The sequence below is a fragment of the Nicotiana sylvestris genome, chromosome 10 (assembly GCF_000393655.2).
Source record: "Nicotiana sylvestris chromosome 10, ASM39365v2, whole genome shotgun sequence".
In the NCBI taxonomy this organism is placed as follows: Eukaryota; Viridiplantae; Streptophyta; class Magnoliopsida; order Solanales; family Solanaceae; genus Nicotiana; species Nicotiana sylvestris.
This window is the reverse complement of record NC_091066.1, coordinates 63,986,851-64,001,587: the sequence shown is the minus strand read 5'-3', so window position 1 is coordinate 64,001,587 and position 14,737 is coordinate 63,986,851. Positions and strand designations below refer to the sequence as shown.

At 35.8% G+C, this 14,737-nt stretch overlaps 3 protein-coding genes and 2 non-coding genes across 5 annotated transcripts; 1 reads left to right on the top strand and 4 right to left on the bottom strand.

Annotated features, from left to right (window-relative positions):
• Positions 1 to 1,791: 1,791 nt before the first annotated feature.
• On the bottom strand, positions 1,792 to 1,864 carry TRNAE-CUC (transfer RNA glutamic acid (anticodon CUC)). The gene has a single exon. It is a non-coding gene; the product is annotated as a tRNA-Glu (tRNA).
• A 1,575-nt stretch (positions 1,865 to 3,439) lies between these two features.
• Positions 3,440 to 8,377, bottom strand: LOC104235411 (amino acid permease 6-like). Its single transcript, XM_070160341.1, has 7 exons — positions 8,103 to 8,377; positions 7,772 to 8,005; positions 7,129 to 7,222; positions 6,815 to 7,029; positions 6,401 to 6,546; positions 4,316 to 4,543; positions 3,440 to 4,007 (listed from the first exon to the last, which is right to left on the bottom strand). The coding sequence occupies exons 1-7, from the start codon at positions 8,218 to 8,220 to the stop codon at positions 3,573 to 3,575; spliced, it is 1,470 nt and encodes a 489-aa protein (XP_070016442.1). The 5' UTR covers positions 8,221 to 8,377; the 3' UTR covers positions 3,440 to 3,572.
• LOC138880584 (U6 spliceosomal RNA) lies at positions 7,988 to 8,095 on the top strand. The gene has a single exon (XR_011403313.1). It is a non-coding gene; the product is annotated as a U6 spliceosomal RNA (small nuclear RNA).
• Positions 8,378 to 10,378: 2,001 nt separating the features above from the next.
• Positions 10,379 to 10,979, bottom strand: LOC138879435 (uncharacterized mitochondrial protein AtMg00810-like). The gene is made up of 2 exons (XM_070159044.1): positions 10,878 to 10,979; positions 10,379 to 10,690 (listed from the first exon to the last, which is right to left on the bottom strand). The coding sequence occupies exons 1-2, from the start codon at positions 10,977 to 10,979 to the stop codon at positions 10,379 to 10,381; spliced, it is 414 nt and encodes a 137-aa protein (XP_070015145.1).
• A 2,565-nt stretch (positions 10,980 to 13,544) lies between these two features.
• On the bottom strand, positions 13,545 to 14,312 carry LOC138879434 (uncharacterized). Its single transcript, XM_070159043.1, has 2 exons — positions 14,157 to 14,312; positions 13,545 to 13,943 (listed from the first exon to the last, which is right to left on the bottom strand). Exons 1-2 carry the CDS (start codon positions 14,310 to 14,312, stop codon positions 13,545 to 13,547), a joined length of 555 nt encoding a protein of 184 aa, XP_070015144.1.
• Positions 14,313 to 14,737: the final 425 nt, after the last annotated feature.

Sequence of the window (14,737 nt, the reverse complement as noted above, 5' to 3'; positions counted from 1 at the left end):
TAACTACAAAATTCATGATAGATTATTGACTTTTGAACTTTTACTAGTGCAAAATCTAGAAAAATCCAGGAAAGATTCATGATTTTTTGAATTCATATTTTAGTTTAACAATTGAGAACAACTGCTTCAGGTGATAAAATTCCAGTATTTTTGGATTATGCACTTATAAATATTTAAAGTCCAGTAATCGTTCCTAGAGTTCTTTCGTATTTTAAATATGGATGCATTGCCACACCATATTCAAGGGGAAGTGCCATGGTGTATATTATTCGCTGATGACATAGTCCTGATTGATGAGACGCGGGACGGTGTTAACGAGAGGTTGGTGGTTTAGAGACAGGCTCTCAAGTCTAAGAGTTTCAAATTGAGCAAGACTAAGACAGGGTACCTGGAGTGCAAGTTCAGCGCCGAGTCGAGAGAAGTAGGCATGGACGTGAGGCTTGGATCATAGGTCATCCTCAAGAGAGGTAGTTTCAAGTACCTTGGGTCGGTTATACAAGGGGATGGAGAGATCGACGAGGACGTCACTCACCGTAAAGGGGTGGGTGGATGAAATGGAGGCTAGCATCTGGAGCATATGTGACAAGAAAGTGCCACTAATACTCAAACATAAGTTTTATAAAGCGATTGTTAGACCGACCATGTTGTATGGGACAGAGTGTTGGCCGGCTAAGAACTCTCATATCCAGAAGATGAAGGTAGCTAAGATGAGGATGTTGAGGTGGATGTGCGGACACACTAGGATGAATAACATTAGGAATGAAGATATTCGGGAGAAGGTGGGCGTGGCCCATGTAGATGACAAGATGTGGGAAGCGAGGCTCAGATGGTTCGGGAACGTGCGGAGAGAAGCCTGGATGCTCCGGTGAGGAGGTGTGAGCGGTTGGCTTTGGTGGGTACGAGAAGAGGTAGAGGATGGCCTAAGAAGTATTGGGGAGAGGTGATCAGGCAGGACATGACACGATTGCAGATTTCCGAGAACATCGCCCTTGATAGGAAAGTCTGGAGGTCGAGCATTAGGGTAGTAGGCTAGGGGGTAGTCGAGCTTCTCCTTCTTCATACCGGGGGTAAAGCGAGTTTGATAAGGTTGATCTTAGACGTCTTGTGGTTAAAGTAGAGTCCACACTCCGGACTTTATTTGCTGGTTATTATTATTGCATGTCATCTTTTATGGATTTTAGGATGCTGTCACTATTTCTATGTTTATGTTGACTGTACTAATGAATTGTCTCTTATTGTTTTATTTCCATCTTCTTGAGCAGAGGGTCTATCGGAAACAGTCTCTCTGAGCTATCAGGGTAGGGGTAAGGTCTGCGTACACACTACTCTCCCCAGACCTCACTTTGTGGGATTTTATTGGGTCGTCGTTGTTGTTGTTGTATTCCACTCAACGAATTCTATTAATTTCGAACAGCCATGTTCGGCCTAACTTCTTAGTTGACCCAAGTGTTTTTACTATGCAGTTTTAGATCGCGGGAGACAATTTCATCTGTTCAAATTGTAAAAAAAAATTGTTTACCACCTTTTCCATTGTTTTTAATGAACTCTATGCATGTTACTTTCAATATCTTATGAATTTGAAGTATGTTATTACCAATATATTAGCTTGAAAGAGAAGGCTTCAAAAATGATACCAAATGATTTCAAAAGTCATTGCATTCTAAATCTTGGTTGGAACCTAAGAAAGTTTTGCGTTTTAAGAAGCAGAGGAAACAAAAAGGAAGTTCAGTGAAAGAAGGACGACTGCTTCGTGACATAACAAGAAACTTGGAAGAAAAAACAAAAATAATATTCCGTTGCCGGGACTTGAACCCGGGTCTCTCGGGTGAGAGCCGAGTATCCTAACCAACTAGACTACAACGGATTGTTGTAGACTTTGTGGATTAGCTATTATTGACTGCAAAGATAAGGGAATTATGAGCAAAAACTTAACTGAACCCGACACGCCCATCAAAATAATAACTGCGTGCTAAACTAAATGAAAGTGTGTAAAACTACTTATCTGGACTAGGCAGATTCAAGATTTGAATTTTAAAGGGTTTTGTATGCGACCGATATCACTGAGACATTTGAATTGTTGGGTTTAAATTTTAATATTTGTCACTAATATATAGTTAGACTTCTTAATATATATACACGGTATGAACCGAAACTATTGAGTTTGGCTGAAACCTAATATAATACATCCGCCCCTGCATACATGGTTAACAATAATGCAAGCTCAATACAATTAGCGGTAGATCCAACAACAATAAAAACAAGAAGAAAAGAAAGACGACAGCACTTTCTGTGCAATTTTACGAAAGAAAGGTAAAACAATTGTGGGGAAATTACGAAAATAAAGGCAAGAAGTAGGGGTATTTATGGTTCGGTTTGGATTGGTTTTTCCCTAAAAAGAAACCAAACCAAATAAGTCGGTTTTTCAAATATTAGAACTAAACCAAACCAATTAAGTCGGTTTTTCTCGATTCGGTTTATATCGGTTTTTTGGTTTTTTTGGTTATTTGTCGGTTTTTTCTTAAATATAAGACATACACTACCAAACACATATTCCGGCGACCACATTTTCAATGTAACACTATCAAATCAATTGCCCTTTGAGAAATCTATTATTTACCAAAATATATTGATGATAATTGAATCAAATAGTGATGAATAATTTAAGGACTCAATTAAAAATATGTTATTTTTAACACGGAATGAATTCTTACACTAAACAAAAGAAAACTACCAATCAAACTAGAATGTAAAGGTAAAGAACTATATTAAAAGTGCAAACTATTAACATTTACCATAAAATTTTTGAAACTTTGTATAACAATATACATATGTATAGGTGTAATAATAAATTAGAAATAGTTATTCCTATAGTCGGCTTGGTTCGGTTTTTTTCTGATTAAAACCAAAACCAAACCAAATTTGATCGGTTTTTAAAATTCAAAACCAAAATCAAACCAAATCAAAAAGTATCGACTTTTTTGGTCGGTTTGGTTTGGTTTTCGGTTTGGTTCGATTTTTCGGGTTTTTATGAACACCCCTGACAAGAAGCCTAGCTAGCGATATGATGCCTAAGAAGTAAGAATATATATGATGTTATTAGAATTAGTCCTTTTCCCTTAGATTATTGCAAAGAAAAATTAGCTACGATTCTGAATTGGAAATATCTAACAATACTAGTTGAAATGTGTTCAAGTGGAAGAATCCACTGTAACACGTAAAGTGCTCCATCAAGTCCAAATAAAATAGCTCTCTCATTTCGTTTAATCCAAAGCCATATACCGGCATGTATTTACTAAGTTGTCCTATTGGGCTTGTCCAATTCTCAATTAAACTTTTAGGATGTTAGGCAACATGTCCCCTCTTTTATGTATTTATTTTTTTGGAAATTAATATACAAAAATATATTTACATGAAAAGGTTTACTTACGCACAGTGCTGCTTCGTGTTCAAGTAGCTTGATGCCATATAACGTGCCGTACAAAATTTGTAAGAGTTACATACAACCACTCTGTTTCAAGAAACTTCTTATTGAAAATACTACAAATTTAGGTATACATTAATTGTTCTAAAACTCATTCATGAGCCTGAGATTTGAAAGGCTTGTATGTCTTGAGATCTTGAGAAAGACCCTGTATGGATCCAGCTGCTGCAACAAGTGACACAATTAAGCAACCCCAGCTTAATATTTGCAGCCATATCCAAGTGAATGAATACTTTGGAATTTTCCTCTGAGCAATGTGCATTTCTATTGGCAAGTAGACAGTTAATGGATAAAAAGAAGCTGCCCCAATTAAACCCAAAAAGTGATTGAAGAATGGAAATATCATGGCAATTACTGCTGTTACTATAACATATGCTGTCCTCCACAGCAACCTGAAAAAATTTACATAGTAAACATGACCAGAACATGGAATGTTTATCGCATGTTGGGAAGTGATGAATTTGTTGTCTGGCCATCGTTCACTACAACGACCCTCCACAAAGCCATATATTGGTTGGCAGAAAACCTGAGACAAGGACAATATATATTTGAGCGATGAGTTTATCTTTTATATACAATAACAACAACAACAACAACCCAGTAAAATCCCACAAGTGAGGTTTGAGGAGGATAGTGTGTACGCAGACCTTACCCCTATTCCGAAGGGATAGAGAGGCTGTTTCCGAAGTCTTTGAAATTGTCTTATAGATGACATATTATATATGTCGCAATCGACAAATTATATAATCTATAAATCAGTATGGGAATGAAATGAGTTTTAATAGAATGGAACGAATATATATATGATTTATATAGTTAGACTCTAACTTTTACCTGGTAAGCTCCAACCAGGTGAATAGCGATGCAAATGTTAGCGAAGTCAATTAGCCAAAAGGGTTCGTAGAAACCAAATCCAGTGAGGAAATTTCCAGGTGCATCGTTTCCAAAGGCTGCATAGCCAATGGTACCACATAGTACATAGAATAAGGTTGTGGTAAAAACTCCGACAAGTGATGCTTTCTTCATAACCTTGTTCTCTGCAGGTGGTGATCTCAATGTATCCTGAAATTGTCAAGTTGATTAAGCAATTAGTTCTCACATATATTGCACAATCATGTCCCAGAAAAGACCCCAATTTCTCAAATCTCTGTGACAATTTCAAAATTTCAATCATAGTTTTCCCCTTCAAAGGTCACGATTGTGATGGCTGTTAAACCTAGACCCCTACTGGTGTTTAAGCTAGCGTTTTTTGAACTTGTCTTAGAAAAATAATTTCTGAGAGTAGAAGTTGTGTTTGGACATACATTTTATTTGAAGAAAAGTTAAGTTTTGTAAGTGGATGATAAATTTTCACCAAAAACTGGCCTAAACAAGTACAAAATATGTCTTGGTGCATAAAGTATTTTGCGTTCAGCCAATCACATATGATGTCACATCCTTGGGGTGTGATGTAGACCTACCCTAATACAAGTATCAGTAACTGCTTTCACAGTTCGAACTTATAATCTATAAATCAAGCAAAAATAACTTTATCATTGCTTCAAGATTCCCCTTCCTATTTATTATATACGTAAATTAATCAAATAACTTTCAATGCCAAAATAGTTGTGTTCGATTATAATATCGTCAAAGATCTTTCCTCATTTTTTGTTTTTGAAAATTCATTATAATTAATACTTGTATTATACTACCTATATGTGTACATATACTATAGTGGAAGTGGCGTTTAGCCATTTATCAAATCGCCAAAAGATTAGGTTTTAGGAAATAACGCCAAACGAGCTCGTGTCGTACAAAAACTTTTTTTGTGGTTTATTATTGTTAATCATGAAGTAGACAGACTGCGACTTTTGAAATCAATTTGACCCGTTGAATTATACATCCTATCATTAAAAGTTAAAGACGCGGGCCATGGAGTAATTAAAATCTGACACCTGGTGATATATTCACAACATATGAAATGATATATGGTTGTTAAGAAGAAGAGTGAGACTTGGCTTTCACTTCTTTCCGAATTTTTTTGAACTTTCTGTATTCAAAATCGTGGTCCTAAAGAATACAATATACATAGGGCGGAACTCCAATATCAGTTATGGGTTCAGACGAATTCTGTAATTTTTGTTTAAATTCTATCAAGTGAGCTATAAATTTAATGACAAGTTCAGAAACTTATAAATAGAGGCGAAACTAAACTTTTTCATACGAGTTTGGCCGAGCTCAGTAGCATTTGTCCTAGCCTTTTATTTATCTTATGAAATATATTGGATATGTACAAATTACTATTAGTTCAGAATCCAAAAACTTAAAAGAACTAAAATTTCAAACTCATAAACTTTAAATTCTAACTCCACCTCTATTTATAGATTTCAAATTTTTAACTTCAGATTATCGACTATTTTTAACGAAGCTATATACATAGATAATATGAAAATTCTTTATATTAATTACTAATAAGTTAAGGTGCGGTAAAATATTATCATTTTTATCAAGTTATAACTTAATGGTTATCAAATATATCATAAAGTTACTTATAATTATTTTACAAATGACCGTAAATATTCTTTAAACTTAGTGCATATAGAACCTAATTAAACTCTTTTCTCAACATATAAAATTGAATATAGTCTGAAAGCTACATTATATACAGATATACCACAGGCTACACTTCATTATATAGACATATATCATACCACATGCCAACCTTCGTTATTACTCTAAAGAAGCACCTAACATGATCTCTCTTCCAGTGATCGAAATGAGTTGCTTGGTTTTACTGTGTTCAACTGAATCAATTGTTTTTTGATTCGATTATAAGTACATATAAAATATATATATATATATATATATATATATATATATCCAAAGAAAGATGTAATTAATTAATGACCCTACAAATTGATGAAGGGAATTAGTTGTTGCCTGTATTTCAATGAGAATGGTGGCAAAAGCATAAGCAAAGGCAATATCTCCAATGGATTGGAAGCTTCTCCAAAGTTTCTCTGAACCTGACACGTCCACCCCTACTTGCACCCCTGTTAGGCTTGTCTTTACATGGTGCCCTGCACCTACAAAGTTTTTTTAAAATAAATTAGTACTGTTTCACGGACCACAATAATATTACAAAAATAAAAGGAAAAAATAAGTACTTATTGTATATACTAATAATAAAGTAAATACATTTTTACATTATCAGCGATTTTTAAATCACCAACTAATGTTAAATTTATACATAATTACATAATAAGTGACTTAATTATATAAGTATTTATTTATACGATTATATTAGTGAAAATAAAAATAACTTAGACATGTAGATGTGAGAGTTGTACGTACCTGCGACTTTGGCAATGGAAAGTCCAAGACCAATAAGAGAGTAAGCAAAAGACATGACTGCAGCAAGAATGGATAGCCATGAAAGCTTATGGAAGTTTGGTATTTGGCTAAGAACTATTTGTATAACTGCAAAGATAATCATATATGGGTAATTTGATACTGAGCAGCTGGCTTCGTGCCCCTTTTTGTGGAAACAGTTTGACCTTACTACTGCCCTGAATCACCCAAAATTTCAAAACAAAAACTAAAGTCATTGTCATAACAAAAAGATTTGAAATATTTTCCTTAGAAAAAGAAGACTTAATTAAACTTACACCATACTGATAGATGCAGTAATAGTGTATCCAATGGTAATTCCTACGAGGTTACCATACTGGGCTATTCCACACAGTTGCACCTTAATACCTCCTGTTAAAAACACAAAGAGAAGACAAAATTCCTTTAGTACTTCAAGTTTTTGCATAAATAATTAATTCTGTCCATATTTCAATGTATTATACTTTTGTTAAAAATGAAATTAAGAACTCTTTCCACTGAGAACAATTAGGGAAGTCCCCCCCCCCTCCCCCCCAAAAAAAAAAAAAAAACTTGGCAAGAAAACTACAAGCTACAATTTACCAAGTACATTACAGAGCTTCTTTGTTCTTTAATTAATAAATGTTACAAAATGCCTTCTAAGCTTTCAATTCAAACATCAGGTAGTGCTTAAATCACGACCCTTAGGGTATGGCCTTTTTTTGAATCATGTCGCTTAGGGTACAGCCTTTTTTGAGCCTTTTTTGAACCGTAAACGCGAAATATCGGGCTCCACTTATACTGTATAAAATATATAAAGATAAGAGTTAGATATGCATTTTTGAACCGACATTCAACTCAGAACCCCACAAATCATAGATTCTGGCTATCGTATATACACTGTCAGTGTATGTCAGTCACTTAAATTAAATAATTTATTACCTAAGTGAGAGCGCACAACCTCCATGTAACTGTAGTTTCTCTTGCCAGAGATAGGGCCAGGAGAGCGATAACAATCGGCGAGAAGTGTTGAAGTGAAGTAAGTGATGAAAGAGAAGATAAAGAGAATAACAGGACCAGCGACCCACCCTAACTGAGCCATTGCCCATGCTAGAGATAGCACCCCTGACCCTATCACAGCAGTTATTATATGTGCACTCGCTGTTAGCACCGTACCTTCAAAGATAAAAACGATACAGAGAAGATTAGTATTATGACATTCGCTCAAGAATGACAAGTAGAAATCGAGAAATGGTTCAACATTTTAGAATACCAGTTCTTTTCTCACGCCCATCATCGTCAATGTTTTTATGAACTTCTCCGCTTTCTAGTACTCCTACTTGTGCTGAATGTTCTACGTACATATTGCTGTTCTTTTGAAATTCTGCCATATATGCGGTTTTGTAAGAGTGTAATACTTTGAACTATTTGGAGTTGGTTAATAGAGAATGGTTAAGCAGTAAGGAAGATGGAAGTATAAATAAAAGAAGGGAAATGGGAGGGGGGCGGGGGGGAATGAGAACAATAAGTGAATTATCAGTTTAAAATGATTAAATGATGGGTCTCTTGCTCTAAATAAAGGGCCAAAAAATATATGGGGCCCTTTACTTTCTCAGCACCTAAATTTGGGATATTTTTACCACTGCTCCCTTCGTTTCGTTTTATGTGAACCCGTTTGATTAGATATGCAGCTTAAGAAAAAATGAAGACTTTTGGAATTTGTGGTCTTAAACAAATCAAAAAGGAGTTCAAAGTAAAAACTTCTCATTAAAGGTAGAATTGAAAGTTTAAGCTAAATTATTTCTAAATTTAGAAAAAAATCATTCTTTTTAGAACGAACCAAATAAAAAATAGATTCAGAAGCGGGGAGTTTGAAATTTGGGTGGTATTATAATGGTTTTAGGTCAAGAGTGATGGCATTGATTTTTCAAACTCGAATAATCTTTATATAATAAAGGGGGTCTGGTGGAAAATTTTATACCTTTACCCCTCAAAAATCAAATTGAATTTAATTTTTGTGCAGTGACAATGTATATAACTTTTTTACCCGTCAAATTAGCGATTTTCAATAACGGCTAACTGTCTACAGGTTATTAATCTTGTTTGGCAACATAAAAAAATCAACTAAATAATACTATAATAAGTTAAAATATACTATGGTGCAATAATTGTTTACGTCGACAACTCGACATCGTGTATATACGTAATAAGATAAATCAAAACCAAGATGACCCCCACAATTTGCTATTGCATATGGTCCTAACCAATGAAAATGAAACGAGTGTGTTAGTCAGTCATTGAATAGCAATTTGCCAAACAATGAAATCTGGAGAGAGCTAATTAGCCGATCACTCTCTTCAGTCGTTCTCATTGACGAAGATATGTTGTTTCCTTTTTCAATTTCTCATTGCCAAAAGATGAGTTACGTGACCTTCTGATAATTTCCTAGTCGACAACACCACCTTTCATCTCACTGTTTCAATTCTAGTTGAACAAATATTCCTCTCTTGTACCAAATATTCTTCCCATTTCTTTTCTCTAAGTTAACCGAAAGGAATTGATATACCCCCTTCATTTGTTCCTTTTTGGTCTTAATGATGATATTAGACGATAATGAGGTCTATTATGTGACAAAATACTGAGGATCAACAATGGAGTTGAGCTTAGATCGAGTTCTAATGGATGAAGAGGAAAAGCATCCTCACTGAAAAGCTTCGAGAAATAGATGGAGAGGAGAAATGAATTCTTCTTACATCAAAAAATATCTGTACAGTATCTTATACACGTGTATAACCAATTCCACTAACTAATAGCCTAACTGACTTATTACAGCGATAGCCTAAGTAATTACAAAATTGAACAGTACAAAGAATAGCCTATGTAAATGTAAAGTAATTACAATGTGGCTAACTGTTAAATATTCTCAACACCCCCCTCAAGTTGGAGGTGGGGAACCCACAACCAACTTGCCAAGTAGAAGAGTATGCTTGTTGCCTGGCAAAGACTTAGTAAAGATGTCTGCAAATTGTTCATGAGTAAGGATTTAATGCAGTGAGATCAGTCCATCTTGAAGCTTGTCTCGTATAAAATGGCAATGCACTTCTATGTGTTTGGTCCGCTCATGAAAGATAGGATTCTTTGCAATGTGAAGTATAGCTTGGCTATCACAAAAAACAGGTATAGGTAGAGATAGTGGTACTGTAAGTTCCTCAAGCAGTTGTGCAAGCCAGACTAATTCCCCAACCACTTTTCTTACTGCTCTATGCTCAACTTATGCTGAGGACAATGAAATAGTAGATTGCTTTTTGGATTTTCAACTAATGAGACTGTCACCAAGCAATACTATGTAACAATTGACTGATTTCCTAGTTTCAGGGCAAGCTGCCCAATCAGAGTCACAAAAGGCACTTACCCTATAATCTCTACTGTTAGACAAGAAAATCCCTAGAGATAAGCTCCTTTTCAAATATCTCAATACATGTATTGCTGCTCTTAGGTGAGTGTCTCTAGGATTCTGCATATATTGGCTTAAGTGTTGAACACTATAGGCTATATAGGCCTAGTCCCTGTAAGGAAATTAAATTTTCCATCTAGTTTCCTATAATGGCCAGGGTCTGAAAGGGATATTCCTTCATCTGCTTTCAACTTTACTGTTGGATTAAGAGGTGAAGTCATAGTTGTACATCCTATACAGTCAAATTCCTTGAAAAGTTCTTGAGTGAATTTTCTCTGCGTAATCAGAACTCTATAACCCTTATAAAGTATCTCCAATCCTAAAAAGTAATGGAGTCTCCCTAGATCTTTTATTCTAAATGTTTCATGGAAAACTTCTTTAAGCTGGTAATTCTTCCAAGTGAGCTCCTGTGATAATAACATCATTCACATAGATAGCTACAAAGGTTACTGAATTCCCTTTGCCTTTATAAAACAAGGAGTAATCAAACATAGAATGTTTATACCCTCTAGAACAAAGAGCTTCTATCAGCTTGACATATCATTGCCTACTAGCTTATTTCAATCCATACAAGGATTTATTCAACTTGCATACCATTCCAGACTGTTCTACAAATAGACCTGGTGGTGTCTCCATATATACTTCTTCATGTAAATCACCATGAAGGAAGACATTGTTCACATCTAATTGAAACATTTCTCATCCCTTCTTAACTGCTACCCCAATCAGAGTCCTTACTGTTGTTATTTTTATAACAGGTGAGAAGGTTTCAGTATAATCCACTCCAGCCTATTGAGTATAACCCTTTACTACCAGTCTAGCTTTGAACCTCTCTACACTCTCATCTGCCTTGTGCTTTATCTTATACACTCATTTACATCCTATGGCCCTCTTTCTAGCTGGAAGTGTCACTAAATCCCAGGTGTTATTGGTGTACAATGCCTCAAATTCTTGAGTCATTGCTGCTTGCCATGCAGGTACAACAGCTGCTTCCTCATATGAGGCAGGTTTACAATCTTGTGATATATTCTTTATCAAATGTTGACTATCAGTGGACAGAGCTCTAAGGTCAATAGGTTGCACTTCAGGAATAAAGGTATTGAAGGACAGATAAAAAGTGCTTTAATCATCTTGAGGTGAGATATTCACAGGGTGGTCATTCACATGTTATTTGGGTAGTGTATACACATAATCTTTCAAGTATGTAGGTGGTTTTGTGAGTTCTAAGTGGTCTAGTATTTTCTGAAGGTAAGGTTGGAGTATGTTGCTATAATCAAATGAACTAGCAGTACTAAGTGAGCTATTTTGGTCTTGAAACTGTGGAGATGGGATATTATATTTAGTTGTATCCTGGGCATTTTCAGAGTCTTTGTTCCCTGATACAAGTGTTGGTGACACCATATTGTGACTGTGAGATGATGTAATGGGAGATGTAATAGAATCACTTGTGTTGGAATCAGTTGGTGCATAATTTTCTACATTCAAGTGCATTTGGAGTAATGAAAATGAAGAACTATCAAGATTAAGAGATTGAATTTAAACTAAATGGAAAGATATTTTCATGAAATAATACATCTCTTGAGATGTGTATCCTTTTTGTGACAAGATTTAATACCTTGTAGCCTTTTGTCCCAAAAAAGTATCCCAGGAAGACATGTGGAGTTGATATAGGCTCAAACTTGTCCTTGTGTGTTTTGAGAGCGGTTGGGAAGAAAAGGCAACCAAAACTCCTAAGATGTGAATAAAGTGGCTTTTTCTGCTAGAATAGTTCATATGGACACTTATTATTTCTACTGGCAGCATTGACAAACTCCAGACCATTATCTGTCCTAATTATTTTGATGGTAGTTTGGAATTGATTTTCTACCATAACAACAAAGGCTTTGATAATGTGTAAGGCATTGCTCTGGTAAATGAGAAGATATGTCCACGTGGACCTACTATAATCATCCACAAGAGTACTGAAATATTTGTAGCCATCTTGGGTTGGAATAGGATAGGGACCCCAGAGATCCATATGTAACAGTTCAAAGATTTTAAGTATTTTTGTGGTACTTTATGGGAAGGGAGATCTGCTCTGCCTGGCCATTAGACAGACAGGGCAGAAGAATGGTTGTTTTTGTGCAAAGGTAGTTGGGATGGCTGAGATGCCCCTCACTTTGACAAAAGGCATATGGCCCAATCTATTATGCCACAAAATATCTACATTGCATTTCTCATAAGCAGATGCATTAGGAATAGGAACAGAATTACAAGATTTATGAGCATCAAAAGAAGGATAAGAAGAAACATTTGAAACACGACACTCATTATTATTGTTTGAAGTAGTCTTTCCTACAATGGACTGCACTTTATTTCTACTGTGTGTGGAAGTGGATGCATAAGGTGTTGTGTGTGAGGTGTGTGACCAGACAGTAGTGTCAAGTGCAGAAGGTAAGATTGAGTTACTTTTGCATGAGTTTGTACAATGAAAGTAAAGGTTGTCCTTCACTTCACCAATCTCCAGTGGCCTCTTCAGTGAAGGTCCATGTAGAAGAAGATAGGAGAATTTTGTAAATACAACAATGCAATCTAGTTGCACAGTTAGGGAACGAACAGAAATCAAGTTAAATTTGAAGTTGGGCACATAATGTACTTTTTCAGAATGAACTTTGGACTAAAGATCACATCACCAATAAGTGTCATCTTCACTTTGTATCCATTGGGTAAGGAAACTAAGTAAAGATAGACTAAGGTCTTGACATTTTATAGTAATTTCTTATTGAATGTCATATAGTTCGTTGCCCCAGAATCAGGGATTCATGGATCAACATATGAATCAGAACATTCACGCAATTGATTATCATGCTCAATAGAAGAAGAATAAGCGACTGTACCTGCAAAGTTCACAGCTCCTCCAATTAGCTTCATGTCTCCTGGCTTCTCCCCTGTGTCTCCTACTTGGAGCTTTTTTAGAATGTTGAGAAGTTGTCCATATTGCTCTTGAGTCAGGTAATGCATAAGCCTTCCCTCTTCATGATGATCTCCTTCGACTTCTGAAGCATTAGGTCCATCATTTGGTGTTCCAAACATATTTGATGCAATTCTTTTCCCTTTATTGTTGTTACCATAGCTAGGATACCTTGAATTCTGAGGATATCCATGGAGTTTGAAATACTTATCCTTACTATGTCCTAGACTCTTATAGTAGTCACAAAACATGCGAGGTTTGTTCGAAGGATATCCTCCTCTATTTGCATTATTTCCAGCATTTCCAGTATTTTATCCACTTTTGTTGTAATTGATCCTAAAATTGTTATTTCCTGTACTTGCATTAAGAGATGCATATTCCATCACAAACTGATTGTGTGGCTTAATTTCCCTGTGTTTCTCCTCTTGAATTAGTATGGAAAATGCTTGTGCAATGCTGGGTAGTGGATTCATCATCAAGATGCTGCCTCTCACCACAGTGTACACATCATTTAATCTCATTAAGAACTGAATTAATCTTCTATCCTGTTCCGCTTTGTGCATGTTTGTCTTAGCTCCACAAGTGCAGGTGCAATTGCATTGAGCGTGTGTATTCAAGGTGTTAAGTTCTTCCCAAAGCTTCTTCATTTTGATATCGTACCCAGTGATGTCAAGAGTTCCTTGACTTAGATCACTGATTTCTTTTTGAAGCTGATACAATTGGGTACAGTTAGTTTGGTCATATCTATCTTCCAATTCTTGCCATAACTCCTTCGCGTCCTTAACATATTGCAAACTATCAGCCAAATCTTTTGAAAGCGAGTTGAGAATCCAGGAGGTGACCATAGTGTCGCATCGTTCCCATTGATCAAAGGTGGCATAAGTTGGATCTGGCTTCTTAAACTTTCATGTGATAAATCTGACCTTGTTCTCCACCGATAATGCCCTAAGCACCTCTCTTCTCCAAGATCTATAACCAGTGCCATCGAAAGCCGCCAATACCAGCATCAATTCGGCGTTCTTTGACGGATGCATATACAGCGGGCTAGATGAATATAGGGCTTCCTTGTCCGTTGCCATGACTCAAAAATGTAGGAATCGTCTCACTATTGAATAGAGATCAGAAATTAATAGGAGTAATTACCTTCTGCGATTTTGCCCTAATTAAGGCGAATTAAAAATCTCGAAGAAGAGAAAAACGAGTGAAGCTTTGACAGAAATCGACTAAATTGAGTGACTAAAGAACGAATCGGAGCCTAAGCTCTGATACCATGACAAAATACTGAGGATCAACAATGGAGCTGAGCTCAGATCGAGCTCTAATGGATGAAGAAGAAAAGCAAGCTCACTGAGAAGTTTCGAGAAACAGATGGAGAGGAGAAATAAAGTCTTCTTACATCAAAAACTATTTGTACAGTATCTTATACACGTGTATAACCAATTCCACTAACTAATAGCCTAACTGACTTATTACAATGATAGCCTAAGTAATTACAAAATTGACT

What these genes read in the sequence shown, in the direction of transcription:
- LOC104235411 (XM_070160341.1), bottom strand. Translation starts at nt 8,220, where the DNA reads ATGGCAGAATTTCAAAAGAACAGCAATATGTACGTAGAACATTCAGCA. An exon ending in TGGGCGTGAGAAAAGAACTG is followed by an intron (nt 8,006 to 8,102) that starts GTATTCTAAAAT and finishes TTATCTTTGAAG; the next exon opens with GTACGGTGCTAACAGCGAGT. An exon ending in GGTTGTGCGCTCTCACTTAG is followed by an intron (nt 7,223 to 7,771) that starts GTAATAAATTAT and finishes TGTTTTTAACAG; the next exon opens with GAGGTATTAAGGTGCAACTG.
- LOC138879435 (XM_070159044.1), bottom strand. Translation starts at nt 10,979, where the DNA reads ATGTTTCAATTAGATGTGAACAATGTCTTCCTTCATGGTGATTTACAT. An exon ending in TTGTAGAACAGTCTGGAATG is followed by an intron (nt 10,691 to 10,877) that starts GTATGCAAGTTG and finishes TTATTATCACAG; the next exon opens with GAGCTCACTTGGAAGAATTA.
- LOC138879434 (XM_070159043.1), bottom strand. Translation starts at nt 14,312, where the DNA reads ATGGCAACGGACAAGGAAGCCCTATATTCATCTAGCCCGCTGTATATG. An exon ending in CATTATCGGTGGAGAACAAG is followed by an intron (nt 13,944 to 14,156) that starts GTCAGATTTATC and finishes CAATTGTATCAG; the next exon opens with CTTCAAAAAGAAATCAGTGA.